Source organism: Lissotriton helveticus, chromosome 1_1 (assembly GCF_964261635.1).
Source record: "Lissotriton helveticus chromosome 1_1, aLisHel1.1, whole genome shotgun sequence".
In the NCBI taxonomy this organism is placed as follows: Eukaryota; Metazoa; Chordata; class Amphibia; order Caudata; family Salamandridae; genus Lissotriton; species Lissotriton helveticus.
The window spans coordinates 971001432-971021267 of NC_136057.1; the positions used below are offsets into that span (position 1 = coordinate 971001432).

Below are 19836 nucleotides of genomic sequence, written 5' to 3' on the forward strand. Positions count from 1 at the left end.
GACTGGGTGATTGCCGCCATCAGAGCTGCGTTGTCAGGGCCCGAGCCATGGCCCCCGCCCGAGGCACCCGATGCCCCACTCGTTCCGGTAAATTTATCCAGGGTCCCTTGCTTAGCGGATCCGCTGCCGCCCCCTCCTCTGGTCATGGCCACAGCACCCCAAGGTCCGACAAATGTCCGAGCAGTTGCGACCAGCCTCTGGGCCCACCTCAGCACCCCGGACCACCGGCACGCACTCACCGCAGGATGGACACCTGGCCCACAAGTCCTCAAGCACTGTCCGCCACCAGGGGGGGGGAATAAAGGGCCAGGGGGGAGGAGGGGGCTTTCTTCTTATCGTCACCCGCGCTCCACTAGATCGTCTGGAGAGAACGTGTGCACTGCAGTGCACCGGCCGGGCCCAGCCTCTGCTCCGCCTTACCCCACCGGTACTCCAGACACCAGCGGGGGGTCCCGTGAGGCCACTCCCGTCCACACCGCAAACCACCACCTGTAGTCAGTCGGGGAGCCCCCCCGCTCTGTCGACCAGCAGTCTCGGGCACTCACCGGCGGCTCTCAGGCCCAACCAGGATATCGTCCAGCCAGGCACCCCCACCGGTCTTCTCAGGATCGCCCCTGCTGCTGCTCCAGCCGGCCTTGCCGCCTCCGCACTGCCTCTGCTGTTGTTGTTGAAGACCCTGAAAATCGAGGCCCCGGTCTCTCGGCCCCGATGTAGGCCGCGTCGCTCTCCAGCTGCCTCCTGACGCCAGAACGAAGCACCCACCACAGCTGGAGGGTCCGTCCAGCAGCTCCTCGCTCCGCCAGTTAGGAGAGCCCCGCCAGCCCCGAGGAAGCGGGTGTCAGCTGGCCGGCGCGAAGACCCCCCGGCCGGGGAGCGCCAAACTCGAGGTCCCGGCTTTCCCTCGGGGACAAGGCCGCAGACTGCTGCCGCTGCTTTCGGCTCTGCCAACGATCCGGGAGCACCGAAGGGCACACCGGATGACACCTACTGCCCTCCGCAACTCTCACCGGCGGTGTGGGTGACTAAAGGGGTCCGGAAGCCAGGATAATTAATCGGATTAAGAACGGGCCGGTGGGAGCTCTAACAAGCTGCGTCCACCATCTTCGCCCGCGTAGTCACGCCCCTTCACAAATTCTGCAATCTTGCTGCCAAAAGTGCTCTACTACCTCTTGTAGAGGCCCCAAGGTACTTTCTGGTTGGCTGAGTAAGTAGCTACTCAGTTGTGTATGATCACAGGGTTGGTTGAGGTACCTGCTATAGGCAGACCCTACTGAGGCCCTAATCTACAGTTGGGTGTTCACTATGGGGAGGGGGGAGGGGGGTTGGTAGGCCCCCCAGCAGTAATAATGTTACTGCAATCGAGAGGTGAATTAAGAATTTTGGACCAAATACATTTGGTAAAACATGCACAACAGCTGTCGCTAGAGTAGGGCAGCCGTGTAGTGCTCACTAAGGGCCTCCCCGTGCCTCTGCTGTGGATGAACCCCTCCCCTTCCCATGTCCCCTGGTCTGATTCAGCCATCATGCAGCCACAGCCTGCCCTGGTACAATGATTTGGAGCACACGCTCTTTCCTGTGAAGCGGCTGTGCATCCATCAATTTTGAGGGCCTTTTCACAGATAAAAGTTTACATGGGGAGGAAAGAGCGAGTACCCATTACCAACACTCACTGAAGAAGCATTGTATGGTGTACTACAGTAAGTTTGATGTGTAAAAATGTGTTTGGATCTCCTATACAGTGTATGTACACTGTCTATATGTCATGCACTATCGGTGCAGAAAGCAAGCAATAATAAAAGGGAAATGTTCCATAGACCAGAATAAAACTGTTTCTGTTTTTAATGGCGCGGAATGGGTAACCACTGATAATCACAGGCCTTGAAATCACTGGAAAACACGGGGGCAAAAAACACCAGAATTTACCAAAAATAGAAACTGAAAACAGGAAAGCCTACTTATATTACGTCTTACCAAGGAGTTTTTCTACAAAATGTCAAAAAATCTAAACGTAAGGCATAAATATCAGCATTAATTGTGCAAAAGTGGATGAAGCTTTCTTTTAATTTATGTTGATCAATTGGACACAGGCTTTAGTTGACATGAAGAAACTTAGGCGAATCGCATAAATTGGCGAACATGCATTCTAAGATATGGAGTCTGGCTGGGCTTTTCTAGGTAATTAGAATCTAATGGTTATCTTCCATGCACTGTCACCTTCCATACAATAGCACATTGTTCTGCTGAGAAACACTTGCTGCTTTCAACAATGCAGCTTTGTGTGATATCTGATTGGAGAGCGCTGCACATCACTCCAAGGTTCCTTCCCATATCTCACTTCCTGGGCAGGAAATGTTTGGTTGGTGCAAATAGCAAATGTTTTTTTTGTCTTCATTGTGCAATAGTATTTGTAAGGAGTTATCGGGCCCCTTATCTCTTTGTCCTCTTCCTTCACTGCCTTGATTTTGTGTCTAGGCAGTTCCCCTGTGAAATTTAAAGAGTAAAGGATCCCCTTATTTCCTTTACTTTATAGAAGGTATTATCGATGGGGTTGAGCTAGCCATCCTGGCTACTTTAGCAGGCCCTCACCTGGTTTCATATTGCTATCGCATAATCATTGGACTGTGAGTTTCGAGCCGACCATTACCTAAGTTACCAACAACTTATATATATGGTGTTGTTTGGTAGTTTTCCCATATCTCCCAAAATGTATACTTTTTACTAGGTGGTTTTCTTTTGTCCAAATTATAGATTTTTAATATTGAAGCCAGCCATTCTCTATGGAGAGGAGGGACTGGACTTACCATTTCACACAGATCTCCCTCCTGGCCAGTAAAATTAATAGGAATAACAAGTTTTCTTGTATTTTGGATAACCTTTCTAAAACATTAGAACCCATTACTCCAAAGATAATTAAATCTATACTTACATTCAGATGTCTTCCTAATACCTCATTTAGGGTCTTACCCACTTTATTCCAGAAACCATCGAGATTGGGGCACTTCCAAAACATGTGTAGATCATCAGCTTTCTGCAATCCGCACTTTGGGCAGCTCTTCACTGTAGCCCCTTTGAATTTGGAAAGCCTTTTCCAAATAGCAAATGTTTGTTGCCTTACTACCAACATTTCCATTATCAGTGAGTGATGAATAGACTTCAAATGACTTTCTTTTCAATTGAACCATGGGTTGAGTGTATTCCTCTACAGCAGGGGTCTTAAAACTCCCCATAACCTTATCCTCCAGATAAGTGGTTAGCTGATGTATGAATAGGTCATGTAAATATGTATGCGTTTGGGGGGTGGAATTGTCAAATCAGTAGACTGCAGGGTAACCTCTGATTGAATGAGCATTGGTGAAGCCATTCTGTCTCGCCTTTAATATGTTGCTGTAAGCCTATCAACTTTACCAATGCTTATTTGCTTTGAAATAGATTTTGGTAACTATGCCAAAAACCATTCAGAGGTGAATGTGACTGTGTGCATTCTTACAAATGGCCATCTTGGACTGGTTTTTGCCATAAAACATTCAAAGATGGCCACTCATGTGCACATGCTACCCCATGGCATTCACCAACAGCTGTTTTTGAGTCGATATTATGAAAATAAAATACCATTCATTTGTAGATGTCTGCCAGTTTTGGCACTTACACAAGCATTTTGTAAGCAATATAAGCAGCGTCTGGTATGGATTTTGGGGTGTGTTCACTGAACTGGGGATAGATCGCGTGGGGGTAGAAGATAAAGAGTGTAAAGCGAGGGATGAAGTGCAAGTGCAGCAGAAATAGCCACAGTAAGCAGAGAGGGAGTGAAAGGCAAGCGAGAAGCCAATGGCTGGAGTATGAAGAACTTATCATACAAGGACTTTTAAGTGGACTGCTACAAAGTCCACACTAAATGTACGTTACAGTATTTTTGTATGATAGGTCTTTGTTGAACATGGTTAAATCATGTCTAAAAATTCTTTGTCAGGGCACTTAAACACCAAAAACGTTTATTTTGTTTAAAACAAAAATTTGGGTGCTTTTACAGCTTGAATATTTTCTGGATTCACCTACTGTGCATTATTCCACCATTTAGTGGTTGAGCCTGGAATTCTCCACTTGCTTGTAGTCCTTCCATTTGAAGCTTTTTTCTGTTGGTGCGTGTTGACGGCCCCCCATTTGTTATCCCTTGTGATGTCGTACTGCTTTCTCCGGAAGCTTCCACCTTTGGTCGCCATCTTACGGTCCTTTCTTTCTGGCGATGGGTCTAGATTCTTGCTGAAGGATTTCCAGTGTGAGGAAAAACGTTTTGAAAGAAGAGGCAGAGGAGAATTCTGGAGAAGAAAAAACATTTTCCTTGATGGATTTCAAGAATGCCCATTCAGGGGGCTTCCTTTTTGGCCTAATGGTGGAGACACCTTTCCAGTTCTGCAAGAATTGTCATCACATGTTCTTGCAGAAAGACAAACACCCTGTCTGCAATCTGTCTGCCTGTCGTGCACCATTACTGCAATGCCTGCTACGTGATAACGTTAAGAAAGCTACGGGTGAGAGGGAGACTGAGACAAGCACATTACAACATGCAGGGCCAGCAGACGACTCCAACACTGAGAGACCTCGGCCTCTTGAGTGAAGAAAAGGGAAAATAATGCTGAGGAAGCCGAGGGGGAAACATCTGATGTGGATCATTGACGTCGAAGGCCGGGTGATCAAAAAGATGGAGATCCGAAGTCCATCGTCCTCGAAGAAAACTTCAAAGTCTCGAAACACTGACTGAAGGATGTTGAAGGGATCCTCTGCGTCGAAGCATTTGACGATGGAAGGCATGCCTCTAGACAAGGAGCCTCACGGGTCCCTCGATGGGGACTCTGGTGGAGGAAAAACTCAAGTAGTCAAAAAACAGTTTGGGAAAAGACTTTTCGACATCGAAATCAGACTGGTCAAGAGCCGAACATCGAAGCTCGACCACCGACAGCGAAAGAATCTTCAACGCTGAAGAGGAAAACAGTGAACCTTAAACCTGAAGAACAGGCCGAAGAGATTGAAAAGAAAGACATGCCACAAAGCGAAATGGCCGACCTTTTTCAGAAGGAGTTTAGCGAAAGTCTAAAGGACTTCAGGATATTGCCATAGACTTGGACACCGAAGGAACAGACAGAGAAGATGGTGCTGGAAATCGAGCCCCCGTTAACATCTGAGCCTCAAGAAGAGCAGGAGGGAGAACTCTTCTACGAAGAGGAAAACTAACAACTTGCTGGAATGTACCAAGGTTCAGAGGAATCTGAATGCACAGAATCCCTAGTGGCAAGATCTGGAAACAGACTCCCCAAAGGAGGAGTGGATAATTATCCATAGAGGCCTTCGCCTCCAGATGACATTGGTATGTACAACCAGGTCATAAAGCAGGCAGCTGACATATATGGTGTACAGCTTGAAGAACAGATACCCCATCTTGTTACCTGCTGGAAACTGGTCCCAACCCAGGTAAGGTGTCAGTTGCTTCCCATTCTCCCTAGGGTCCTAGAACAGGGAAGAGAATCCTTCAAAGAACCAGCCACTTGTTGAGCTGTTAATCCAAGGGCTGAAAAGAAGTAGAAATACTCTTTAATGGATCCTGCATACATCCTGCATACATAAAGTGCATGGTACCTGCTGACTCTATAATACCATCGACCGCACAGAGAAGGAGCAACATTACATCCACATCCAGGCCGCATCCAGAAAAGGAAAGCAAAGCTATGGACCTTATGGGATGCAAATTTGAACACAGTGTTGCCAACCAGTGATGCATTGCAAATTCAAATTCTCCACTCAATAGGGACACCCAAACACTGGGAGGAGATTGAGAACTCAGGAAACACCTCACAGAGCATTACAGGAAAAGCGCTGCACACTTGGTGGAAAGTGGCAAGAACATCACCAACACCTATCGAAAATCTGTGTTAAACACGACAGACACATCAAGCCGAGAGATGATGATGGGCATCACCCTCAGAGGTCATTCTTGGTTGAGGTTTTTGAGTTTCAAGTCAGAAGTCTAGGCTAACATTCACCATTCAACGGGGAGCAGTTTGGAAGCACAGTGAATGAAACACCAATTGAAGAAAGATAACGATACTTCTAAATCAAAGGGAACCTTGCAGTTTGGGCAGTAATGGAAAGAGGAACAGTACCTTCGTGCAGGGAGGCAGCTTCCAGGCGGGAACATCACTCAAAGTTTCAAGGGTGGCAACCAATCGACCACAACTAACAGACCTCGCAATACCAACAACTGGTTTACCAGTCCTTTTAGGGAAGAATCTGAGGAAGGGGGCAGCCAAACAGAAGGGGCCCAACCCCACCATTAAGGTACTTAACAAAGCCATTCAAACTTTAACTTTCAACACCAGCGAGAGGCCGAAATGAGAATGTCTTCTGCACACAGCACCAATGGGAGGCAGAATAAAAGACTTCCTTGAGGAATGGATACTAAACACAATACAGTGTTTTACTTTCTTCCTACACTGAGTGCAAAAACAAAATGTACACCAAATGCCTGTAATTAGTAGGTCCAGGGATGGCGACGGCATCCTCTGCTCAGCTTGCTGTGTCCCTGCCTGCTACAGCACAGGCATTGTCCCAAGCCGTAATGCTGCCAACGCCGGCAAGTATGGCTGTGGTGTCTACTGTTCTCACGCACGCGCAGCAATTACCATGCTGCGGTGCTGCGCACAGATACTACAGGTGAAGCCATGACGCACAAAAGTTGTGTTGGTCCACAGCCGCATCGAGCACGTTGAGGATAGCAGCAATTGAAGGCTGCAGGATATGCTACTCTGGCTACGCAGCAAGTGGAAAGTCCACACTTATTTTCGTGTATTCTTCTTCAAGAGCCCTCACTCCCAAGTTCCAAATGCGCTCTCGCAGCTTCCTTGCCAAAACTCCATCATGAGCTAGCCCCCAGCCACAATTATCCAATGGGAGGCTTAGGCAGTGACAGGGTGCAGCAGACTCTGGGAATAGAATGCAAGCCATAGTTTGTCAATGACTTCCTGGATTTGTGATCGGCGTGATGAGATCATCACTAACGTGATGATACACAATCTTGCCTGCCTGGACAGGCGTATGCTGGCCTGTCTATAAACATTTACTAGCCAGTCACCATGCAATGTATGTTCTTTTTATTTTGAATTTGAACAATTAATATTGAGACCACCACCTGCAGGGTCAGAATTTGTAACCCCGGCCCTGTGAAAGAAGTGCCGGTGCTGAGCACCTGAAAGCACCTGCTCAAATTAAGCACTGCAATTCGGGACCAAAGAGGAAGGTACATTCCAAGGAGGAAATAGCTTGTCGCCTAGAGGAGGTAGAGGATTTGCTAGACAAAAGAGCAATACAAAGATTACCAAAACAAGAAATCAACAAAGGAAATTAGTCAACATATTTTGTGATTCCAAATGTAGATGTGTCTCAGGTTTATAAACAAGTGTTCGAGGCATGTGTGCTGTGGATACAAATGCTTTTCATACTTTTGCCATCTAGTGTTGGGTCTGGATATTTGCAAGTTGTTTTTTTTTTTTTTAAGTCTTTCCTAGTCACGAGGTAAGGTGGTGACTCCTTTCGGTGATAGTGCGCATGGTCATCAACTCCATTGTTAGATTTTTTTTTTTCTCAGCCATCTAATTTGAATGTATATTGTAGCGCTCCGGTTTGAAACAGTTTTTCGGGTTCCCCTCTACGCGGAATCCTCTGTATCTTGATGGTATTGTTTCTGTACGCATTCACACTTTTCCGCGTATCTTTTCAACATCTGAAAACTTTGTGGACGGCCTTCGAGGCCTAACTGTACTGTTAGCGCACCGTTGATGGATTGGACTCCGTTTAAATTCTGTCCTTGGTGCCACGCAAGGTATCCGCGCACCTACTCCCATGAAGTTAACTTGTGCTTGTCACCTGAGCACAAAGAAGAAAATTTTGACACTTGCAGATTGATTTGATCAAAGAAGACTCTTTGCGGCCATCTGGCTTGACGTCGGGAGATGCAGCGTCACAGCATCGCGGACACGCCCGGACATATTCGGTGAAGACTCCGGCCAAGAAGATATCAAGGCATCTGAGGCAGAGGAGAAGGAAACCTTCTCTGAACAAGATTCAGGCTCCGAACTCGCTATCAACCTCGATGCTGAAGAACTACCGCAGGGTCAAGGTGACGTAAGTACCAAAGACTCTTTGCCCACACAAACTATCTTGAAAAAACATAAGATTTTGGCACCACCTCTGCTTTCTGGACAAGGTTGGCACCGAGATGATGTTTCAGATACCCTGCCCTCAGGCCCGACACCGAAACTACCAGTCAAGCCTTCCGGCTCAGTACAGGGTCGACAAAAACCCTCCTCAGAGCTGAAAGCCTCCGATTCCAAGCATAAGCCTGGCTTGGAGACAAAATCCCCTGCGCCAAAAGCCAAGCAACCTTCGGATCCATAACCAACTGCGTTGAAAGGCCAGCCTCCGGCGGCACCGAAACCTTTGGCATCGAAACATAGATACCCCTTTGGATCCGAAAGTGGACATTATTCCATTAACACCTGATCCAAAGCAAAAAAGACTGCGAATTAACCTTGATACTGGTCATATTTACATAAAACCACCTCAAAAACGCAAACTTCAAGAAGAGGACATTTCCTACAAAATCCCCTCGAAGAAAAAAACTGTCGCTTCAAAACCTTTTCATTTTTCATCTCCAGCACCTCCGTCACCACCTGAGAATCCTTTGCAGATTACACCTCAATATTCTCCTCAGTCTCATCATGACAATGTTGATGATGGGAGGATAAATATTCCAATAGATCCATGGACAGATTACACAGTGGATCCCCCAGGTGACACTGATCCAGACTTTTATTTTGTTGTAAACAATTTTTATTTGGAAAGAAAAGGTAAAAGGCAATGATAAAACAATAGTCGGGTCTACAATACAATGACACATGTTGCAATACAGAGATCAGTCGATAAGCACCATTCACTTCCCAAAGATGAACCAGGGTGACAGTGTCAAGCCTGTTCAGTAGGCATCCAGAACTAAGGGATAGACTCATACAAACAGCGCGCATACCAACTGGCATTGTGCAATCGAGTAGGTAACTACATGTTTTAGGGCAAGGTCGCCGCACCGCTCCCTGGTTCATCCAGCAATATCATCTTTCACGTTGCAATTCAGTTGAAGGGGATAAACATATATCGCCTCTGTATTTATTCCACTTCCCCCACTTATGGTCCCATTTTTGGGGCACCCTCTATGTTTAAACACATCCTTTTCGGCAATCATTGCCTTATTCATATCAATAGCCCAATCTCCCAGACATTAATCCAGACTTGTACCAAACCATCTCCTCCAGATGACAATGCATCATACCATGAACTCATTGCCAGGGCTGCACATTTTCATGGGGTAGAGCTCCACAAAGAATGACTAAGATATTTTTTTGATTGAGCACTAGCATCCACACATAGGTCATAACAATCACTCCCAATGCTTAAAGGCATGATGCGATATCTGATGAAATTTTTAATGACCTATTGAGAGCCCGCATCTTAACTCCTAGAGTGGACAACAAATATAAAGCCTCGCCTACAGATCCCATCTTTATCAAAGGGCAATTGCCTTTAGATTCCCTAGTGATATCAAATGCGCATAAGCAAGCGAATTCTCAAACTTCAGGGGATGATCCTCCACCAGATAAGGAGCTAAACTAATTGACACCTCTGGCAAGCGTATAGCTGCTCAGGCGGCAAATAAATGGCACATTGCAAATACCCAAGGCCTTTTAGCTAGGTATGACCGAGCACACTGGGATGAAATGGAGCAACTTCTCCAATACCTCCCAGATGAGTATAAGGCTAAAGCACAGGACTTGGTAAATGAGGATAAGCTCATTTCTAATTCCTCTATTCGATGTTCTCTAGATGCTGCAGACACAGATTAACACCAGCTTCATGCTCAGAAGACACGCTTGGTTAAGGATCTCCGGTTTTAAACCGGAGGTTCAACAAGCAATCCTTAACACTTCCTTTGATAAGGAACACCTATTTGGCCATAACGTTGTCCAGGCATTCGAAAAGATGAAAAAGGATAGCGAAGTCGCTAAATCTATGGCAGCACTTCAAACTGCATCCAACAGAGGTTCTTTTCATCGCTCCTCCTTTAGAGGAGGGTCAAAAACAACCTCCCCAGATCAAAATACCTAAACTTACAAAGGTAATAACCAGTCCTCTCCCTCCAGAGTAGTTTTTTTCGAGGAGGTTATATAGGCAACAACTTCAAGGCTAGGGGTAAGGGCAACACACCTCGTAACTCCCCTTCCCCCAACAAACAGTGAGTTACCCATGCTTCCCCTCCGACTATAACACACCTGTTGGGGCAAGACTTCACCAATTTCTCCCCATTTGGCTGTCCCTAACATCAGACAAATGGTTTCTTGGAATTATCCAACATGGTTATTGCCTGGAGCTTACCAGCAGTCCCCCAAACCTTCCAACATGATCTCACAAGTTATCTCCAGAACACATACACTTGCTAAAACAAGAGGTCCAGTCCCTCTTACTAAAAGGGGCAATAGAGCCAGTTCCCATACAGTACCATGGCTCAGGGGTTTAATCTCTGTATGTTCTCATCCCCAAAAAGGACGGTTCCCTAAGACCTATTTTTAGATCTGAGAGATCTAAACCACTATATAGTGTCAGAGCATTTTCACATGGTGACACTTCAACAGGTGCTCCCACTTTTACAAAAAGCAGACTTTATATCTACTCTAGATTTGAAAGACGCATGTTTTCATGTTCCAATTCATCCAGCTCATCGCAAATACCTGAGATTTGCGATAGCAGGCAAGCATTACCAGTTCAAGGTACTTCCCTTTGGAGTGACTACAGTGCCCAGAGTGTTTAAGAAATGCCTGGCAGTAGTAACTGCTCATCTCAGAAGACAACAAATTCACATCTTCCCCTATCTAGATGACTGGCTCATCAAAGCCAGCACTTACCAGAACTGTCTATAACACACACCGACCACATTAGGTCTACAATAGATGCACACAAATCTCACCTGCATCCATCACAGATGCAGTCTTACCTTGGAGCTACTCTAGACACAGTCAAAGCTCTAGCCTCTCCCAGTGTAGCCAGAATACACAATATTCAAGTTACCATTCTACAGTTTCAACCCAACCCAGCATTAGCAGTCAGAGCGTTCATGCAATTACTGGGAATGATAGTGTCATGCATCGCAATTGTACCCCATGCGAGGCTTCACATGCACCCCCTACAAGAATGCTTAACACGTCAATGAAATAAATCAGAGGGTCTGTTGACCGATCTAGTGTTGGTAGATGGCCGCACCCATTGCTCTCTGCAGTGGTGGAACCCACAAACTTATCAGCAGGCTGGCCTTACATCAACCCTGAACCACAAATCGTGCTCATAGCAGACACATCTCTAACAGGTGGGGGGCTCACCTAAAAAATTACACAATACAAGACGTGGAGCAACAACCAAAGGACTCGCCACATCAGTTATATAGAGCTCTTGGCTGTTTTCTTAACACTAAAAGCTTTTCACACTCCGCACATAGCTAAAACTGTTCTAGTCCAAACAGCAGTATGACAGCAATGAATTATGTACAGATGAAAGGTGGGAGACACTCTCTCCAACCGTCAACACTCGCTCAAGCCATTTGGAATTGGGCAATCCATCACAAGATTTATCTTCTGGCAGAACATCTCCCATGAGTAAACAATCAAATTGCTGATCTCCTCAGCAGGAGAAGACCATAAATTCACGAGTGGGAACTTCACCCCCAAGTTCTCCTTCCTTACTTCCGATAGTGGGAGGTTCCACAAATAGACCGATTTTCCACAGCCGAAAATGCAAAATCGCCAAACTTCGGCTCCAGGTACCCACACCCGCTATCAAAGGGCAAAGCCCTATGGATGAACTGGTCAGGGACATTTGCCTACGCTTTTCCGCCTCTCCCGCTCATTCCGTGGGTGGTTTGGAAACTTGGGCAAGCATCTCTTACATTAATTCTGGTAGCTTCCCAATGGGGTCCTCAACCATGGTACACCACCTTGTTGGAGCTGTCACTAGTTCCGCATCAGAAACTACACCTAACCTCCTGTCTCCTCACACATAGCCATGGAGAAATCAGACATCCAAATCCCAAAGAATTGAATTTAGCGATCTGGCTCCTGATGTCATAGTTTGGTTATTTAAATTTACCACCAGACTGTATGAATATTTTAAAAGAAAGCAATAACAAAATCAATCCTTTAGATGCTTCTATACAAAACATTATTTGTTACTTTACATTGGCAACAAACAGGTCTGGCTTGCACGTCTATCCATTTCATTACCTTGCAGCAGTAGCTGCGTACTTACAAAATAGACAACATTTGTCACTATTCAGAGTCCCAGTAATCAAGGCCTTCATGGAAGACTTAAAAAGGGTAATACCACCAAGTATTCCCCCCTGCCCCAGTATGGAATCTCAACATTGTTCTCACAAAGCTCATGGGTCCACCTTTTAAACCATTACACAAGTGCCCTGTAGAGTTCCTCTCATGGGAAGTTGCATTCCTCATTGCTATAACTTCAATGAGGAAAGTTGGTGAGCTACAGACATTAACGCTAGAAGAACCTTTCTTTCAGCTACATAGAGATAGGATAGATCTCCGTACCAACTCAAAATTCCTTCCCATGGTAGTTTCTGCTTTTCATATAAACCAATCGGTTGAGTTACCAGTTTTCTTTTCTCAACCTGATTCTGTGGCAGAACACGCTCTCCACACACTTGATGTTAAAAAGGCTTTACTATACTACATAGATAGAACAAAAGACTTTTGTCAAACAAAACAACTGTTTGTTGCATTTGCTCCACCCCACAAGGGCAATCATATTTCAAAGTCTGGCATTGCCAGAGGGATTGTGAAATGCATTCAAACTCGGTATATTAAAGTTAATAGAACATTAACCATACCCCCTAGTACGCATTCCACTCGCAAAATAGGGGCGTCAGTGGCCTTTTTAGGCAACATCCCTCTAGCTGACATTTGTAAGGTAGCTACATGGTCTACACCACAAACATTTACCAAACACTATTGTTTTGATGTGTTAGCACGGCAACAGGCTAATGTAGGCCAAACAGTACGAAAAACACTATTCCAGACAACTGCAACTTCTACAGGTTAGCTACCTCTTTGGGAGTATACATGCAAAGCATGTGTATCTATAGCACACATGCCTCAACGGATAATGCTACTTACCCAGTAGGCATCTGTTCTTGGCATGTAGAGCTGTAGATTCACATGCGCCCACCTGCCTTCCCTGGTACCTGTAATTGTTGCAGTTCTTAATTATACATTCATACGCATGGACATATCTATACTACACTTACTCCATTCTCATTCTTGCGGGAAAACGATGACCATGTGCACTATCACCGAAAGGAGGAGTCACCCTAGTCGTGACTAGGAAAGACTTCTTTGAAGAAAAACAACTTGCAAACATCCGGACCCAACACTAGATGGCAGGCGTATGCAAAGCATGTGATTCTACAGTTCTACATTCCAAGAACATATGCTTACTGGGTAAGTAACATTATCCTTCTAAAATCACAAAAGCTCAAAATGACAAAATTGCAAGAGGTCATACAGCAATTTCAAGAAGGAGATTACATGGCAACAAAAGATTTAAAGGACGCATACTTGCTCATTCCAATGAATGCAAGACACAAAAATATCTAAGATTTGTGGTGAACAAGACTCCCTATCAGTTCATAGTACTGGCGTTTGGAATAAAATCAGCACTCAGAGTGGTTTACAAAGTGGCAGCAGTAGCAGCAGACTTAAGAAAGGTGACACATATCTATACTTTTCTGGATGACTGGTTAGTAAGAGCAAACTCCTACAAGACGTGCAAGGAACATATACACGCGTTATGAGGACTCTAGGGTTCTCAGTGAACATGGAGAAGTCATCTCCAAGACCAGAACAGGAGTAGGTATTCTTGTGATCAAGGATCATCTCCATATAGGGAAAAGTATTTTCCAACGAAAAGCGAGCACAATCTCTATTAACAGAAACTCGCCATTGCTGGAAGGGGCAGGTTCCGACATTGAGGACTGTGGGGAAATTATTAGGGAAAATGACATCATGCATCCCTTTAATCCCATATGAGACGAATGACCTCAAAGGGCATGTTCATGAGAGAGGCCTGGACATACCCCGAAAAGCCTGAAGTTCTCCACCAGGCGTAGCGTTGAACAGCCACTGTCTATGAAATCGCTCTGTCCAGAGAGTCAGTTGTGTCGAGACCAGAACGGATGGTGAACTTTGCTGCATCTCTTCTGTCTGACACAGCTTGGGAGAGAACGGCCCGGGCCTCCTTCGAGGCCTGTAGCAGCTCTTTGGCAACCGTTTCTGTGGGAATAATGGCCCAATAAGCATGCGGTGTTCACCGACTGCAATGCAAGGCAAGTGGAAGAAAAAGAATTCTTACCCCAGCTATCCAGCCTATTAGAGTTCCTGTCCATGGGAGCGGAAGGGAACGTGCCTTGGGAGGTAGAGGCTTGGACCACCAAGCTCTATGGGGTAGGGCGAGTCGTGAGGAAACTTGGGCCACCTGGAGCAGGGCAGACGCGATGGGCAATTGTCCTATTCACAAGAGCTCCTGTGCTGGGCTTGGACCAAGCTCTTAGTAGGACATCTGTAAGGACCTCATTAAAGGACAGCAAAGGTTCCAAAGAGGAAACACCAGGCAGCAGAACCTCCATTCAAATATTAGGCGTGACCGCCACAGAGGGGAGCGGATGGCCCAGGAGTTCATTCACCCTTTGCACCCCCATAGCAAATAATGCTCCCTCCTCTGTAGCCACGGTAGGGAGAGAAAGCACGCCAGAATCTGGAGAGGTGCCCAGTTCACTGGCCTCACCCAGTTTCTCATACCAGTCCATTTCTTGATAAGGCTGGTCTTCTAGAGGGTCTAGCTCAGGCCTCCTGTATGCCTTCCAGCCCATACCACTCCTGCCCAGACTTCTCAGGATGATCAGGAGCAACCCGGCCTAAGTCATTCTTGTGGCTCAAGACTGGGCACGGAGAGTCTGGTATCCCGAGCTTCTTCAACTGAGCATCGATTCTCCGATCAGGCTGCCCCTTTGGGAGGTTTCTTATTTTGCAGCTGAGGGTTCTCCACCCAAAGCTGTCAACTCTACGCCTTCTTGCGGAAGTTGATAGCATTCGACCTTCTTCCTGAAGTCTCTTCTGTTGTTTTGGCAGCCTCGCGTCCCTCCACCAAGATGGTCTATGCCTGTCGATGTAACAAATTTGTAATATATTTTACAGAAGATTCTATCAAGCCTCATTCTGCTTCCTTTTCTGATATTTTGCCTTTTATTTTAACCTTTGCCCAGCAGTGCTTTGCTCTGGGCACTCTAAAAGGATACCTTTCAGCCCTGTCTGTCTTTCTGAGGCTACCGGACCAACCCTCACTAATTAAATCTCACATTGTAAATAGGTTCCTCAAGGAACTCATAGATATGTTCCCACCTTCACCTTTCATTATGACTCAGTGGGACCTTAATTTGTTTCTCACCTTCCTAATGTGCACTCCCTTTGAACCTCTGCACAATTGCCCACTCCGGCTGCTTACCATGATTGTGTGTAGTGCAGAAGAGGACTCTCTCTTATTGGGTCGTCCTCCGCATCAAGATTTGCTAAGCTCTGGCAAAGAAACAGCTTCCTGAAGGCTTAAGAGCTCATTCCACCAGAGCTATGGCTTTTACCACAGCATTGCAACGTAGAGTTCCAGACTCAACATTTGTCAGGCAGCAACGTTGGCTTCCTTGCACAAGTTTAGTGCCTCGACGGTCAAGTCTGCAGGCATGGTCCCTTGGGCTGTTCTGTTTTGCAGGACTTTGTGGTCTAAACTTGTCCACGGTCCCTTCTCCATGGATGGTATTGCTCGGGTATCTATTTAAGGTAAGTTTTCTACGGCTAGATGTCTCTATCAGATAGACAAGTTACTTACCTCCAGTAACGCCTGCTCAGGTAGAGACAGAATCTAGCAGCAGATTGCTTACAGACTCACCCATCCTCTCCTACGGACAGGTTTCCTTTTCAGACCCCTGGTTGTGGAACAACACCAATGTCTGCATTTCATGGCTCTGCCTCTGGCTTGGAAAGTCGGGAAAAGTAACTGACTTCAGCTTGCTGAGGTGGTGCCTATATAGGTAAAGGGGACGTCACTACTGTGGAGATAACGCCGACAATGTCAAAGGATGCCTCCTATCGGTGTGCAGGGGGTATTCCTCAAAGAAAAATATTCCGGATCCAGTCTAACTCCTGGGAAATTCTGCGGCTTGATCATGTCTATACCAGAAAAGGCGTTACAGAAGGTAAGTAACTTGCCTATTATTTCAAACCTACTTTTTATATCAACAAACGGGGAGGGACTCAATCTCTACCCATGTCAAAGCTAGCCCAAGAACTCTAAGTCGGCAGTACAGAGCAAGATGGAAATCCAAGCAATCCATGTACCGGGGAAGGACAGTAATTAGGCAGACAGATTGAGCAGACAAGCCTCGTGCTCACACAAATGGGAACTAAACCAGAAAATACTCAAAATAATCTTTTGGAAATGGTTTACGTCAACAGTAGATCTGTTTGCTACACCTCTGAACGCAAAATGCCAACGGTTCACCTCCAAACAGCCATACTACCAATCTGTGGGGAATGCACTGTCAATAGACTTGTCACTGACATTTGCGTATGCTCTTCCCCTTATTCCACTGTTACACATAGTGACCAGCAAATGCAGAATGAGAAAAATTATGCTAATACTAATTGACCCACAGTGGGCTAGACAATCATGTTCTTAGAGCTAATGGAACTAGCACAAGGAAACTTTCAGAAATTACCAAACCATCAGGATCTGTTCTCAATGGAAAGAGTAGGGGTTCTACTCCCAGAACCAAAGGCTTTGAGCCTAGCAGCATGGCTCATGAGGACTTATAATTCAGGCATCTAAAACTGCAGGAAACCACAATGGCTGTTCTAAGAGAAGTAAAAAAGCCAACAACACAAAAGTGTTACATTGCAAAGTGGAAGAAATACTCGGTGTGGTGTATTAAAAAGGGACCGGTATGAAAAAATACAAAGGGCAAGACACTGTTAAGATATCTAACAAATCTTCTAGAAAACTAACATGCATCTTTTTTTTAATTTAATTTTATATTTTTTTTCAGGGCGACATAGGTCCTATTCGATTTTGACAAAACAGGAATTTGACCCTTCGAGGGGTTAGTTCGTCACATCAGTCTTTGACCGTAAAAACAAAGAAAAAGAGAAAAAATAGAAGTATAAACGGTACAACTTCAGCGTCCGCATTTCTTAGATATGAGGTAGGAGACAGAAGGGGGGAGAGAATCGCATCAACCGTTCAGATGTAGAACGTACAGTCTTTGCAGATGGCCACAGCTTCTTAGCTACGTACTTCCCACACCCCTCACCTGGTCCCTCCAATCATGTACTAGCATTGGGTGAGAGTGTGCGGTGGCCTCCATGAACTGGGTGATTGGGCAGCAGTCCGCATGGGCAGGTCAGTAGATCCCCTATTAGACGACCTGTCCTCGGAGTCACTCTCCCTTTCAGTTTTGTGATTGTATAGTCTTGTAATCATGTTGCCCCATATCTCAAGTTCCCGTTCTGCGTTATGGTCTGTGCGAACTCTCCGGAGTCTGTACTCTTCAGCCACTGACTACAACATATGCTTCTTTAAAGGTACATTTAGCAGCAATAGTGGAGAAGTGTGGCTCAATGGTTAGAGCGGCAGACCCTGATGCAGAGGTCTGGCCCGGGACAAGGGTTCAATTCCCCGCCTCGGCGGGTCTTGAGCTCAAAAATTCCACGGACCTGATAATTCTCGCCTCGGTGCCTATTCCAATCATGGGTCCCACTCTGTAACTCTGGGCAATAGCTTGCTTAATCTCCACAACGGCCCCCACAACGCTAAGGATGCCTGGCCTCCACCTTGGGGGTGCCCAGGAGTGGACACCTCACAGGGAAAGCCAGGATGGGTTCCACAGCGGTATTCGTACAAGCGCCTTGAGACCCTTGCGGGTGAGTAGTGCGCTATACAAGTATCAATTTACATTTTACTTTACATTACATTTTACATTACATTTACATACAAGAGGCCATATTTGGAGATGTTTTTCACATCACCTGTAATAAAGAGGTTATTGAAAGGATCCTAAAGAAGAGCACCTCCAAGTAAGATACCTGCACCCATATGGAATATAATGTGGCACTTACTCAGTTAATGAAAACACATTTTGAACATTTGTACCACGCTACACCACAGATGTTGTTCTTAAAGACTGCATTCCTAGTAGATATAACTTCTGTGCGCGCAGGGTAAGTGAGCTACAAGCACTCACGCTAGAAGAACCATATTTTCTCAAATTTACAAGGACAGGATAGTAATGAGGACAGATCCACTGTTTCTACCAAAAGTAATCTCACATTAATCAAAACATCCAAATTCCACATTTTTGACCTAAAACCAGATGCAAGCAGAAAGACCGTTGCACACATTAAACGCAAAATACACCATGACGTACTGCATCGAAAAGACAAAAACAGAGTAAACAACTATTTGTTTAATTCACAAATAGTTTTCTGGGAAGACCAGTATCCAAGAACTCAATCGCATGGTGGATAGCACAAACAATTTAGTTGTGCAACACGTATGCAGGAGAAAAATTTAGTGCTGCACCTAGAGCACATTCAACAAGAAAGAAAATGGCAATCACTGCCTTTGTGAAAAAGTTACCATTTTATGAAATCTGTATTGCAGCAGCGTCGTCATTTGTACACATGTTAACAAGACATTACTGTATTGACATATGAATGAACAAGGCAGCACAGGTAGGATAAAAGGTCTTAAAAGATCTGTTTATCAATCAATGGCCCTCTTCAACTCAGCTGCCACAAAGTTAAGAAACCGCTACAAAATCGATAAACAGCATGTGAATCCAGAAAAAATACACGCTGAAAAACGTATAGTTTCTTACCTGTCGGAGTAGTTTTGCAGCTTGAAAAAAAATTCTGGATTCACAAGCGAACCACCCACCTCCAGCAAGAAGATGGAAGGACCACCCACCTCCAGCAAGAAGATGGAAGGAAGAAGCAAAAAAGGGGGAAAAAATCTGAAGATGACGACCAAAGGTCGGAGTTTCTGAAGGAAGCAGTACACCTTCACAAATGACAACAAATGGGGGACTGTCGATGCCCACCAACAAAGTAAAATCCTGTTGAGAATCTACTTAATTGATGATATAATCTGGCAGATTATTGAACCACTGGAATGTCCTTCAACATTTAATGACCATCTATTTTACAGCAAACCTCTGTATACCATTGAGTTATGTATTAAATGCATTGTAATACAGCCCTATTTTCTGCAAGAGATACCTCCAACGCATTAGATCATGCCATTATTTTTTGCTAGGCAGTTTTGACATGTTGAAATAACCCTCAATCGCTTTTTTCTTTTCAAGCTACCTCGATCAGCCGTGCTTTGAAGCCATCAACCGGATTAAACTCTACAGCGAATCTCTTGCGAGATATGGGAAAAGCCCTTACTTGTATCCACTCTATGGCCTTGGTGAGCTCCCACAGGGATTTGCTAGGTACGCCTTAAAGAATTCTTACTAAAGCTGTTTGTCATTTAGCATGGTAAATCATTTATAAAATGGCGTCAAGTTGATATTCCAGTATGCTTATACTGATTTTGGAAATACACAACTTTTTGTTATGTCTTGCTGTT

The 19836-nt window shown here is 45.3% G+C and overlaps 1 protein-coding gene across 1 annotated transcript in view; it reads left to right on the top strand.

Moving 5' to 3' along the window:
• The window catches only part of GDI2 (GDP dissociation inhibitor 2), a 298804-nt gene that overhangs the window by 183529 nt on the left and 95439 nt on the right, over positions 1-19836 (top strand). The window contains exon 6 of the mRNA XM_078677313.1: positions 19568-19699. Coding sequence (XP_078533439.1) covers positions 19568-19699 — 132 coding nt within the window. The remainder of the gene's footprint in view (positions 1-19567; positions 19700-19836) is intronic.